We start from the raw sequence: 13,518 nt of genomic DNA, 5'->3' as shown, positions 1-13,518 counted from the left end.
ATTTCCACACACCGGCTCAATCCTAACCTGTAATTAAAACATTCTACAAATCATAAGTCAACACGGTAGGTTTGGCGCTATACTGTCCTTTCATTGGGTCTCCAAATGTCATCCCTGCAAATTATAAGGCCATGTGACTGGTTTCACATTTGTCTCCAGCGATCACAAAGTAAAATATAGTAGATCTAAAACAATTGTTATTTACAATCTTCTTATCCAAACGGCTTACTAATTTACATAGCTTTTATCAATAGCTCTTATCAAAGTGTAAATTACCGTGCATGGATAATTATGTTATTTCTATCGGAAAAAGTAGATGTTGTTCCACTTAGAACCGACAGGTTGCTCACGTGTAAAGGAATTGGAATTATGAGGGAATTAAGTCAGAATACAGTGTATCTGTTGACACAACGTCCTTTCTTTGATCTCCACCCCAAACGAATAGCGGGTAATTGGCATGCTATTCTCAAGGACAGAATATGAATAGAGAAAAAAAAATGCATAAAAAAGGAATTACGTTCCATTTAGGAGCGCTTAACTCGGGTCGGAATTCCCCCCATAATTAGCACTTAAAAACTACATGCCTGATTGTCACATAACTGATATACATATGTCTTTTTAAATTTTTTATTTAACCTTTATTTAACTAGGCAACTTTGTTACAGACAGTGAATGGTTTATTGTACAGTAAAGTGTGTACAGTAATGTCTATGATGCAGCCAAACATTTGTATTGCTTATAGATGGACATGGTCTGAGCTACAACCAAATATAGACGAAACCCCTAGTGATATGATAACACACTGGAGGATTGATACTTACTATTGGCCAGGGTTCCTTGAATGTGAAGGTCCAGTAGTAGCAGGCTCATAACAGGGACATCACACATTTCACCCAGTATAATAACACAGGAATAACCCTGTAATAACCATGTAATAACAATATAATAATGGTGTAGTAACACAGAAGAGGAGAGGACTTTCCTTAATCCTGTAGAGATTATTGTGATACTTCATAATGCTCTGTTTGTTCCTTCAAGGACTCACCACTGTCCTGTGTAGGGGACAGAAAACATGGACAGTAACGAGGAGTTCTCGTTAAAAACACAAGAAAGCAGTAGAGTCCATTCCAGCAGTATTTTTCAACTTTATAACAAGGTTGGGATGTTTGTTGAAATAATGATCAATTCACAACTGCTTTAAATGTAAAGTCTACACTCCCCTACATATTTATTTGGAAAGTGTAGCTAAAACTTTTAATTTGGCTCTATACTCCAGCATTTTGGATTTGAGATCAAATGTTTCATATGAGGCGACAGTAGTTTCATACTGTTTTACCGTTTAGAAATGAAAGCACTTTATGTATCTAGTCCTCACATTTGAAGGTGTCATAAGTATTTGGACAAATTCACTTATAGTGTATTACATTTAGTCAAAAGTTTAGTGTTTGGTCCCATATTCCTAGCATGCAATGACTACATCAAGCTTGTGACGACAGTACAAACTTGTTGGATGCATTCGCAGTTTGTTTTGGTTGTGTTTCGGATTTTGTTGTGCTCAATAGAAATGAATGGTAAATTATGTATTGTGTCATTTTGGAGTCACTTTTATTATAATTAAGCAATAAGGCACGAGGGGGTGTGGTATATGGCCAATATACCACGGCTAAGGGCTGTTCTTAAGCACGACGCAACAAACCCCCGAGGTGCCTTATTGCTATTATAAACTGGTTACCAACGTAATTAGAGGAGTAAAAATAAAGGTTTTGTCATACCCGTGGTATTCGGTCTATTATAAACTGGGTGGTTAGAGCCCTGAATGCTGATTGGCTGACAGATGTGGTATATCAGACCATATACCATGGGTATGACAAAACATGTATTTTTACTGCTCTAGTTACGTTAGTAACCAGTTTATAATAGCAATAAGGCACCTCGGGGGTTTTTGGAATATGGACAATATACCACGACTAAGGGTTGTGTCCAGGCACTCTGCGATGCGTCATGCTTAAGTACAGCCCTTAGCCGTGGTGCATTAGCCATATACCACACCCCCTCGTGCCTTATTGCTTAAATATACCACGGCTGTCAGCCAATGAGCATTTAGGGCTTAAACCACTCAGTTCATAAATAACAATAGAATATGTTTCTGAACACTTCTACATTAACGTGGATGCTACCATGATTACGAATAATCATGAATGAATCATGAATAATTAAGAGTGAGAAATTTACAGATGCATAAATATCATACCCCAAGAAGAAACTTCCCTGTTATTGGTAATGGTGAGAGGTTAGCATGATTTATTGGATTTTCCATGTAGTCTATATTAAAGGGCAGTCCATTTAATATAACAGGCTTTTAAAATTCAATATTGGTGCACAATTTCTACTTAAAATATCAAAGGGAGACAAAAGGTACTCTTCGTGGAACGACCCTGCTCAGAATATGGGACCCAAAATGTTGGGGGGACTGAATGTAATAAATACACTATAAGTTAATTTGTCCAAATACTTATGACACCTTCAAATGTGGGGACTAGATACAAAGTAAAATCATTTCTAAACAGTAAAACAGATATGTATGAAGAACCAAATAAAAAAATGTAGCTTCACTGTCCAAATACATAGGGGAGTGTATGTCTATGATTGCCACTCACAGAGAGGAAGGAGTTAGATGTGGATGAGGAGGACTGCACCAAGGCCCTCCGTCCATCAGGGGCAGCACGTCGTTTACCCTGCACAGACAGCCACCGCTTCAAATTCTGGGCTGAAGGAAAATAATCAGAGGGAAGGTCAAGCCAATACTGGTCAGGGTTCTTACATAACTTGTTCTATAGACTACCGTAAACACAAGTGAGGAAAGGCAAGTCACGTGATGGTAGAGGGAGACTGGCATAGTTGATGCGTTTAACGAATGGTAGTGTAGGATGAACACACACATCTCTCATACACACACACTGACATACTGTGCTTTCTGGAGTGGTCCACGGCCTTGAATGAGCCCAGCATGGCAAACGGGTGATAGGACAAGGTGAAGGGATGAACAATGGCGCTCTGTAGAGACAGTCATCAGATACATTTTTCGATTTTTGTTTTAAGACCTAATTCATGTCTTATAATGCAGTGGTACATATTGGCCTACAGAATATGTATACAGAGCAGCACTGCATTATACCACAGCAAATGATCATTATAGACCAGATAACACTACACTGAGGCTGATGGTCTACTTACTTACTATACACTGAGGTGTTTTTAATGTTTTGTACACTCAGTGTATATTATATATGATATCCTATAATACTGCCTTCCCATACAGACAAGTCTAGGCTGTAGGATTAGGCTATACTAACACTGGGGATAGAGAAATGTGCAGTATTCTAAACTCAGTCTACCTTGGAGTGCTGGTGGGGATAAGCGGCAGACGGTTTGGTGGTGTAGAGGGCAAGAATGTCTTTTACAGGCAAGCTATTCTGGAGCAGAGACGACAACAGAACGGAGGTTAGAGTAGAGGGGAAATATAGTTAGTAACACAAATCACAATAATCATAAAAGGACCACATGGTCAACACAGGGTAAGATCATGAACTAGGCATTGCTGCCCAGTTTGAAATATACTGTTGCAGCTGATTTGGAGATTAAACGGGAACTTAAACTCAACAAATTTGTAACATATTGTACGAATTGCAAGCGTAACATACTGGATCATACGAAATAGATGACGTAGTACACAATTGTGCACAATTTTCAGAGACCCGTTTTGGCTCGTGAGCACTACTTTCAAAACTACTGGTGGAAATTATACAAAACCTTTACAACGTATCTTAAGTCAAAGTTTAGCAACAGAGGAGCATGACTGGTGATTCATTGTATAGTAACAAGGGAGGTTAGCTTAAGGATCACTGACACTTTGGACTGAGCCGTGGCAGTAGACTCCCAACTCTGCCAAACGCTTCTAGATTACAAGGGTTACTAAGGGTCAGTAAGACTACAGACTGAGCCGTGCTAGACCCACAACCCCTGGCATACTGTATGCCTAAGTACCCAGACTACTCACCAGGATCATCCCAGCGAAGGAGGAAAGGATCATGGCTTCTCTCTCCAGGTGGTTGGGGTACTGGTCATTATAACCTGGGCTGCCCACTCCACTACAGGGAACAAAGTCAATCAATCCAATCTGATTTATAAAAATATTTTTTTATATCATCAGTTGTCATAAAGGGATTTACAGTAACCTGGCTGAGAGCTAAAGCCAACGCATTAGACAAGGAATTTGGCAGAAGTCTTCATGTCTCAGATAAGGTTACTCGGGACATGACACAATCAAGTGGTATTGTGTTTGGAAGTCAATGTTTCATCGATGTACTTACACGATGTCTCTGTCCATCACATCATGTCGCTCCTCTTTCTCTAGCCACCAAAGGGCAACACTTATGGCCAAGTCATAATGTGCCTGGATGGAAGCACAGACACGTTAAGTACAGGGTTTGTATAAATGTTGAAATAATCATAAAAACAGTCAACCGTTTAACTGTATATAACATCCCACATTAACCCCTGATGGAGGATGGTGCACTCCAGAACAATTTGTGTTGAGATTCCTACCAGGTCATCCAGCATGCTAGTGGATCCTTTCCCCTTGGGGTCAAAGCCATTCTCTCTCAGTTTCTGACCAATGTAATCTCCCCTGTTCAAAACACAAAACTCTGTCAAGCGCCTGAAGAAATAGAAGAAATGGCATTTCATCTAAATGTCCTCTTTCCACACATCATTCCTCTAAATCTATCATTTTATCATCCACAGAAAGCAACTCACAGAAGGGCTTCAATGTCTCTTCTCAGTCGCCTTGTCTCCATTTCTCTGAGATAGCGCTACTCATGCAGAGGGATAACTCCTTGGTGGTCCTGTAGCCTACACAAAACTAGGTTTGCAAATGTAACATCAAAGTACTTGACAATGACCCTAGGAGTTGGCATGGCAGCACAAACAGATCTTGTACCAGGGTAAGAAATAGAGGGAAGGGAATTTACATTGTAGATAAAGGATGGAGATGGAAAGAAATCAACAGGTATATACTATACTATGATACTGCATGTCTCTTTGCGTATCCAGTGCTGAGGTTCATATACTACAGTAAGAGAGTGCAGACTGCAGGGTAGTCTTGAACCTGGCACCTCTCTGGCCCTACACAGGGTCCAGGAAATGTGATACGAGCCATTAAACTCACATCCAGCTGAACACAAATATGTTTTCACTAAACCCTTAATCACTGAAGATTATTGTGCAGCCTGAAGTGTTAAAGGAAGGCAAAAGCAAGGTGATTAGAAGTAGGCCTAGACTTTGTCTAACAAAGATTTGGCCTCACAACCTATTCCCACAACTAGTCTCCAAAATGAGATGTTGACCTAAATATGTCACTGTTGATTTACATAACATTTTATGTAGCATGTGCCTGGTAGAATGGGTGCTTATTCAAATCTGAGTTACATGATCAAATTGGCAATCCATATAACATTGGTTGGTCATATTTTTAATACAGAGAAACACATTCATGGTGTTAAGCAATCTGTACTTACCACACAATGCAGAATTATCAGCAATGGTTACACCCAAAAACTGCAGTACTACTCCAAATGTCAGCGTAGCACAAAATCACAAATGTGTTTCATGTAAATAAACCAACCAAAAGACACACTGCAAACAGTAGCCGTTTCAGGGGACACCTGCCTGTGTAAAGGCTGTGTACAGTAGAGACCGAGGGGAGCAGAAAGACAACCACAGCCTCCTAAGTGAACAGCCTACTCTGAATAATTCACACAGGGCCTCCAGTCAATCACTCAAACAATACAGGTCCAGATTATTTTAGAAACATAAGGAGGTGCGTTGGTCGGCACTTAACCATGATGTGATCCAGCCATAGATTAGCTAGATGGTGCAGTCAGCCACCTAAGGATGAGTTGAACACCCTTACGGAATAGCTAGTTGCCCCAAAGGGTATAATTAAAGTTGTTTTGCAACATGCTCCGTCTAATCATATTGCAACAACTTTAAAATATACTATTAGAGGCAACTAGCTATTGCATAAGGGTGTTCAACTCATCCTTAGGTGGCTGAGTGCACCATCCAGATAATGTATGGCTTTATCACATATCTGTTACAGTCACAAAACAAAAAATGTGGTATTTCTTACAGGCTTATTCAATTATTTATTCCTTCATGACTAATAAAGTGGGTGCTAAATTAACAAAAAGATTTTCAACTTAAAATGTATTGACATTTTATTTGTAAACTTATATTAAAACAAAGGGAAAAGCAATAAAAGCATTGGAAATACGTATAAGAATGAAATTAGATGTCACAGAATAAAGTCAATTAATTAGATGTCACAGAATAAAGTCAATAAAGTCAATGTTCTCCAAACTGTCAGGTTCATGTGTGTTCTTCTGTTGTCGTCTTTTCTTCTTCTTCGCTTTAAAAATGGGAGAACTCAGGTACTTGGTGTCTGAGAACTTATCTCCACGTCTCATTTTGCTGTTAAAAGAAAGAAACAACAGTTGAATAATCAAGGGCTGGTATCATAGCCTGGTAGAACCAACCTGACCACTAGTAAAAACCAACCTGATCACTGTGCAAGCTACTGATATCATACTACTAAAGGCAAGCTTTAGTTTCATTTCCAGAGCAGTCCTCACCAGTTGATGGCTGGCAACTTGTAGCTAACAGCAGCTCCCCGTCGCCTGGCCCGTCCTGTGTCTTCATTATCCATCCAGTTGGTGTTGGTTAGTGGCTTCAGGGCTCTTTCTGCTAACGTTGGCAAAACATAAAACAACCATTAGAATACCTACATCTCACACAAATAAAAATACAGTCTACAATAAAATCCTTCGTACCTGGAGATCTTTCAGCCATAACCTCAGCCGGCTCTTTATATACAGCAACCTTGTGAGCAGAAGAAGCAACCCTTTTAGGGCTTGAGGCTGGAGTGTCAAATCCAGTCTCATTTGAACAGCTGACATCCACGGAGGACTCCCATGGAGGCCTCTCGTCCATGAGCAGCTCCCTCAGGCTCTGACGTACTCCCTCACCACTGTCAGGAATTTCTGTGTTGGTCTCAACAGTTGATAATGATACATTAGATGTCCTGGTGTTTGTGTCACCATCATCCTGGGACAAGGAGTCAGGAACAATGTGGTTCCTCCTGTTTCTGGTGGAATCGGTAAAACTATTGGGTATGACAAAAGTGGCTCTACATCTCGGTTTAGGGCCATGGTTGGACCGGGGCTTGAAGCTGCTGACGTTGAAGTCTGGACTCAGGACCTCAAGTGAAGACAAACGTTCATGAGTTTCACAGCTCTCCTCAGCGGTGGCAGAGTGTGTGATGACTTGAAAAACTTTGGGATCCGCCACAGGCTGTACTTCTGCATTTTGTGCTGCAGTGCGTACACCTATACTACTCTGGCTATCCAGAGTCTCACTAGACAAAATATAACCTGCACCCCCAGGCGCCAATCCTTTAGCGGTGCTACTTTTAGTCTTTTTTTTCCTTTCCTTCACAGGGGCAAGACAGTAACCCTTCTGTGAATCAGTCTTCATCCTTGATTTTGCAGTCTCCACTCTCCTGGCTTTCTTGGGCTTTTGCTCTGCAGCAACTGAAATGGGGTCACTGATCTCCCATGGGGGCATTTCTTCCTCAACACATAAGCTTTCTTGGCCCTCTGAATTCCTTGCAGATTCCTGGGTAGCAAGCCATGGACGTTTAGAGGAGGCATGAGTTTCTTCAACCACCGAGTCTGTAGCCTTGCGCCCAGCAGCTAGACAGTGATCTGGGAGAGGTCCAGTCAGATGCTCCTCTATGCATTCTTCCCTGACAATTTCTTTCTCTTCTTCTGCAACAGAGTTATACCGTGTAGTAGGAGTACACGCCAGCTTTTCGGCCCAAGCATCATCTAATATTGTACTGTTCATCGAGGAGCTGTCCCTGTTCACCGAGACCACAAACGTCCCTCTGCCTTTCACTCTGGTGGGTCTCTTACTGCTCCGTGTTGTGGACCGAGGTCGGGAAGCACTGGAAGAGCTGTGTGATTCCCTGTATTCATGCAGGGTGGCATCCATGTCTACATAGGCTGTGCACGCTTCAGGAGAATGAGACTCCTCTTCAATGAGAGATTGAGGCAGAAGGAATCGATCCTTTTCTGCTTCAATGTGTAATTCATGGTCCACCATGACAGGCTGTGCTTTAGTCTTCCTGCGTTCTTTGGATTTCTTCTGGCCCTTTCTAGATGTAGGCTCATTAGAAATCACAAAATTAGAAATCATAAAAGTCTTGTGACCTTTAGTTTTAGTGACTTTGTCATCTATGACCAATGGGTTTGCCCCGGTTAGTTTAGATAGAGACTTCTGAGCTTCAGGGTCATCAAAAAAGTCATCTTCAAACGGGTCAGGTGAGACACTTCGATGGGATTTGGATTGGAGAGGCACTACAAAAGTTTTTCTTGGGTCAGACGGTTTTGGAAAATCTTGTGTTGTTTTATGGGATTCTCGGGTAGGTTTTTTGTGTTTGGTGATGCGAGAGGTGACATAAGTCTTTCTGCGGGCAACAAGGGATTCTATCTCACTGGCTGAGTTCTCTATGAAGTCCTCTTCTCTGTGTTCTACATCCACACCCTCCGCTGTAGGGTTGTCTGTGTGTAGTGATGTTGTGGAAAACACCTTTTGTATCGCTGTCGGCAGCTCCACGTTTACGGCAGAGCTCTTCACCTCTAGATTATCAACAACACGTGTTGGCCCACTGTTCTTATTTCCAACCTTCACTAATAGAGAAGGGATTTTTGTCTTTGGCACCTTCAGTTTCTTCGGTCCACCAGCTTTCTTGGGCTTGGTCTCCACTGTAACGATTTCAGCAGCGCTGTCCCCAATAGTTATCTCCATCTCTGTGTCATTGATGGTGGTCTTCTCTGCTTCCCCAACAGTGGTCTTTATTGCAAGCGCCAATGTGGTCTCCATCTTTAAGCTGTTTGGATGATGCACAACTTTATCAGTACCAGAGGGCTGTAGAATATTCGTTGTGGAGACAACAGAAGGCAAGACTGCTGGGATAGGGTCAAGTCCAGTGTCAGAATAAATCTTTGACCACTTTTCCACCTCATCTTTTAGGCTACTGGATTGTCGGGATGTTCTCTTTTTGGTCGATTTCAAAGTATTGTCCACCTGCTGCTCCATCTTATTAATGCTGTCTGTAAGTTAAGAATAAATGTGAGTTACTAAAAACCTTCAATAACCAACCTAATGCTGAAAGGTCATGCATCCAAAATGTGGGGTAGTTCTGAATTCTCCATGCTCCAGCCCCCTTACCTTTACTGGCAGTGGACTCTGATGATCTACTTTGGGTCCCAAAAGGATTTGTGGACGTGGTTCTTCTGTCATTTACTACAACCTCTTGGCTCGTGCTGGTCTGTTTTGAGGGGGACACCAAATCCCTGGACTGCTCTGCTATGATAAGAGGTATCGGAACCGCTACCCTAGAATGAAAATAAATATGGGGGGAAATGTGTGAACAGAAATAATTGACAATAAGACAGTAACTGTATTGCTGTAACAGCAAACAAGAATAGGAGTCTCATTATTACCTCTCCATCTGACCATTTTTCTCTTTTTTATCGGGGGGTGGCTTATTATGGTCTTCAGATACTTCAGGGTCATCCTTTGTCAGAAAGAAAAACAATTTAGCAGGGCTCTACGCTGACATTTTTTTACAAGGAGCACGTGCTCCTAAGTAAAAAGTACAACAACAAAAAATTAGGAGCACGGTGAAAGTATTTGAATAATAAGACATTTATTTTTTATCATAAGAAATAACTAAAAGTCAATGAATAAAAGGTTTTTAGGGCATTCCATGCTCAATCAAGTACAATGTACCCTCAAATATTTGACTCACTTGTGAGACAAAAACCTTCAGCTGCCCCTTTAAGGGGCGGGAGCCGTTACCGTGGTAATGGTGGGACTCCCATTCAAAATGAGATTCTCCAACTTCCCTTCCCTAACAGTTGAGAAAGCTCAAACAAACTTTGAAAAACAAGCTAGCATGTGAACAAAACGATGTAAATAGCAAAGAAACACAAGAAGAAAGTCACACTTTAATAGACTTTTGGGTAAATTCAACCAACTTTATGCCTGTGCACTTCTAAAAATGAATCCTTCAGCACTACACTCAGTGCGCACAGGGTCCCAGGCACTGTTGCTGCTCCCCAGACCACTGAGGTAGATATTACTGTATGAGCAGACACTGTTGCACAAGGTGAGATAAATAACTATGTAGAGTCCTGTGTGATTAGCTACAAGTTATGAAACAAAATGGCAGAAATAGTTTTGAAAATAGCTACGGTAGCAATTTATTTTGCTATAAATCACAACTTGCACATGTGCTCATACTCGACTTTTTCAGTTTGCACACATCTACTTTTAGGTGCATATGCGAGTAAAATGGTTGCAATGCATAGAGCCCTGTTTAGCATAGTAAACCGTAACATAGGATACCATAGAATCAGAGGACATACTGGAAGAGGACTTACATTTTCATCAGAGAAGAGGTCCACAGCCCTTTCCAAGTTATCCAAAGTGTTGCGTTGAAGGTCTTTCAAGATTAGAATCTGTAAAAGGATATGTTGTTTTTAGTTGTTGCTTTACAGCACAAGATTTCTTTATGTAATGAATTGCGCTATAGAAGTTGAATAAACCATTTTTCTCATTATTACCCGTCAACAACTACCATGCTTTTATGTCAAACTAACACTGAAGTCTGTGAGAAAATAGATCAATATTGTTACGAAGAGCACCACTAAATAAGTGACCCGGTAAGGAACCAAATTTAGATCCCACTGTCTTATTCAAAGAGATGGACTCAGAGTCCCTCTCTAACCCACCAGTTGGTTGTGCTTGAATCTGCGAATAGCCAGGTCAAAATTCAGAGACTCCAATTGTTTCCGTAGGTGCACAGTTTCCACTTCAAGCTGTCTGCTTCTCTCCCTCTGAGCCACCAAGGCCAGAGCCAGAGCCTTGTTGTTAGTCTTCAGGGAGACCTTGAAGAACGAGGATGTGTCTAGAAAATACATAAAACAGAAATTAGAAATAAACATATGATAATGCAGTATGACTTACCAAGTTACCTGTCATTAACCAACAATAGGCTATTACAAATTAAAAGGTAATCCACCTCTTACATCAATTTAGTGATGGCAGCTGTATGCTACTTACTGAGAATCTTGGTCTTTATCTTCGATGCCACTGTTAGTGAGTTATGTTTAGCAGCCTTCGAGGGCATAGGTTTCTTCCCTGGTAACATAGTTGAGAGGAGGGTCCTTCCCTCAGCTGACATGTTCATCCTGATCCTGGAAGCATAAAAAGGACAGTTGATCAGCCTTTGGTCGACAATCAATCTACCAGTAAAGAATGTGCATGCGCCTCCAAACTATCAAAATGAATATGCAAATCCACAACTGCACAGTTTAGCTACTAAAAATAGCTATAGCCTGCAGGCAGAACTAACGTAATCTAGCTAGCTATAGCAATGATACTTATTGACATTTCAGCTGTTATCATAATCGTTAACTACAATTTACCTAGTTTACGTTAGCTAGCTAACTTGCTATCCAAAATTAAGAAGTTAACGTTAGACAGTTAGCATAGCTAGTTTACGTTAACTTGCTAACGTTACTTACCGGGCGTTATGTCTTCTTATTTAAAGTGGACGAATTTGCTATAGCTATGTAATTGAAACGTTAATATAGCCGGTGAAAACGTTACCTAGTTGTATTTACATGCTAGCTAGATTACCGGTGGCTCAGCTTAAACATAAACATTCTAGCAACCAACCGGCGCCGCTGTTTGAAGTAAAAAATAGGCGTGCTCTTCGGACTACAACGAGCTAATCACAGCAGAGATCGCTCGTTCTAAATTCTAGCCTTGTCTGGGTCTAGACCAATCATGTCTATAAACCCTGGATAACAAACCAATCATGTCTATAAACCCTGGATGACTAAGAGGGCGCTGTTTTGAAGCCACAGCGCAGCCATCTCCTCAAGTATAAATGTTTTGGAAGCTATAGAAATCCAATTATTCATGTCTACATTCGTTTTTACACGATTATTCTATTACAGACACTTTAATCCACACATTTAAAGTATATTATGTGAGCTAAACATCAAAATAAAAAGGAAAAAAGAATATTAAAACATTTTCCTTAAAGTATTATTCTTTAGAGAGTACTAATGTTACTGTCCCCACTACAACAACAACAAAATACATGTCATTTTGTCCTTGAAACATTTGATTGAAATACTGTAGAATTCTATTAATTCTTATGGAGGACTCCTGCTTCAAAGATTCGCAATGGCCAATACATACCGTTTGCAATCCAGTGTTAATATACGTCATTGGTTTAGACTAGCCAGACAAATCAATCTAAATTCTTCTGCTGCTCTGTCGTTTGCTACAAACTTGCAGAGAAGAATCGAGCGTTGGTGACTAACTGTGCGTCTTGCAACACTTGAATTACGTTTTTTTTTTGCCTACGTTTACCAACAACTTCGGTCATATTCAACTGAGTATTGCGCATTCGTTAATTCATCATTTATTAAATTATTCTTGCACACTCAGACAAGAGTGGTCTGAAATCGGAGTAGATAGCCAGAGTGAATTTACGAACACACCCTATGTAAGGGATACTCAACCAAGTCTTGGTCCAAGGGCTGTAAATTCTACGGAAAATAATGAATGACGTACTTGGGGCTCTATGCATTTTCCAGAGAACGCAAGGAGCCCCAAGTTGAGTATCCCTTTTATACAATGGCTATAATTTAACACGTTTTCCACTAGAAATGTGTTCATTTGCCGGTAGAAATGTGTTCAACATTCACTGAAGTAGTTACAGTAGTTTCCGTGATAACCAAACAGACTTGCTATTCGCCTTATTCTGGAACGTCAGTGGTTGAAGCGTGTTCAACATTCGCGTGACGCTAGCGCACGCAAGAGTGGTACTTTCGTTGAGAACTTGATAGTTTTACACTGACAGAACCGCACAAAATCCTAAAATCGATCAACCTGACAAGCATATGTTCAGTACGAGGCTGTCACAATAATTGGATGAAGAGGCAGTTTTTACACCAACCTCTACGTCGATCTGAATGTACCGGTGGAGCCCAATACGACCAATACACCGAGGTAAAGACAGTTTCAAGTTGGATATTCGCCTGTAGTTTTCCAACAGCAGTTAGGGACCGTCAACATAGTGACAAATCAATTTCAATAGCTATTTAACCATTACTCCTAAAACTTTCAAAACTGGTTCTAGCTAACCCGATGGCATAGACACACATTGCACACATTTATTTTTTGTCGATTTGCATCTCGCACTATTTTACATTTATTTACATTTTTGAATTTCAATAGCTCATTGGTCATATGACCTACTGGACTCAAACAAGGTTCAGAATGTCCACTGACTACCCTTCTATATTGCACATC

General features: G+C 40.7%; 2 protein-coding genes across 6 annotated transcripts; both read right to left on the bottom strand.

Annotated features, from left to right (window-relative positions):
• Window positions 1–578: 578 nt before the first annotated feature.
• Window positions 579–5,420, bottom strand: LOC106586379 (uncharacterized protein C2orf80). The gene is made up of 8 exons (XM_014173594.2): window positions 4,816–5,420; window positions 4,606–4,687; window positions 4,371–4,453; window positions 4,058–4,148; window positions 3,396–3,473; window positions 2,967–3,054; window positions 2,658–2,767; window positions 579–1,052 (listed from the first exon to the last, which is right to left on the bottom strand). The coding sequence occupies exons 1-8, from the start codon at window positions 4,854–4,856 to the stop codon at window positions 999–1,001; spliced, it is 627 nt and encodes a 208-aa protein (XP_014029069.1). The 5' UTR covers window positions 4,857–5,420; the 3' UTR covers window positions 579–998.
• An 89-nt stretch (window positions 5,421–5,509) lies between these two features.
• sgo2 (shugoshin 2) lies at window positions 5,510–13,239 on the bottom strand. Of its 5 annotated transcripts, none has more exons than XM_014173591.2 (10): window positions 13,163–13,239; window positions 11,251–11,384; window positions 10,920–11,095; window positions 10,569–10,646; window positions 9,935–10,036; window positions 9,627–9,700; window positions 9,352–9,518; window positions 6,891–9,233; window positions 6,693–6,804; window positions 5,510–6,531 (listed from the first exon to the last, which is right to left on the bottom strand). In XM_014173591.2, the coding sequence occupies exons 2-10, from the start codon at window positions 11,375–11,377 to the stop codon at window positions 6,384–6,386; spliced, it is 3,327 nt and encodes a 1,108-aa protein (XP_014029066.1). In that variant the 5' UTR covers window positions 11,378–11,384; window positions 13,163–13,239; the 3' UTR covers window positions 5,510–6,383. The 5 variants fall into 5 exon arrangements, with proteins under 5 accessions (XP_014029066.1, XP_014029065.1, XP_014029067.1 ...); XM_014173590.2 differs by lacking the exon at window positions 13,163–13,239 and adding an exon at window positions 12,400–12,708; XM_014173592.2 differs by lacking the exon at window positions 13,163–13,239 and adding an exon at window positions 11,715–12,211 and having other exon boundaries at window positions 6,693–6,801.
• Between the last annotated feature and the right edge of the window lie 279 nt (window positions 13,240–13,518).

Source organism: Salmo salar, chromosome ssa25 (assembly GCF_905237065.1).
Source record: "Salmo salar chromosome ssa25, Ssal_v3.1, whole genome shotgun sequence".
Classification (NCBI taxonomy): Eukaryota; Metazoa; Chordata; class Actinopteri; order Salmoniformes; family Salmonidae; genus Salmo; species Salmo salar.
The sequence above is the reverse complement of the archived record's forward strand: the minus strand, read 5'-3'. Positions and strand labels throughout refer to the sequence as shown.

Bases quoted from the DNA above. Each gene is read 5' to 3' on its own strand.
- LOC106586379 (XM_014173594.2), bottom strand. From the start codon at position 4,856: ATGGAGACAAGGCGACTGAGAAGAGACATTGAAGCCCTTCT. The intron at 3,474-4,057 runs GTGAGTAGTCTG...TCTCTGCTCCAG, and splicing joins CCTTCGCTGGGATGATCCTG to AATAGCTTGCCTGTAAAAGA. The intron at 3,055-3,395 runs GTAGACTGAGTT...CTGTCTCTACAG, and splicing joins ATCCCCACCAGCACTCCAAG to AGCGCCATTGTTCATCCCTT.
- sgo2 (XM_014173591.2), bottom strand. From the start codon at position 11,377: ATGAACATGTCAGCTGAGGGAAGGACCCTCCTCTCAACTATGTTACCA. The intron at 9,234-9,351 runs GTAAGGGGGCTG...CTTAACTTACAG, and splicing joins AGAGTCCACTGCCAGTAAAG to ACAGCATTAATAAGATGGAG. The intron at 6,805-6,890 runs GTACGAAGGATT...TGCCAACGTTAG, and splicing joins TATGGCTGAAAGATCTCCAG to CAGAAAGAGCCCTGAAGCCA.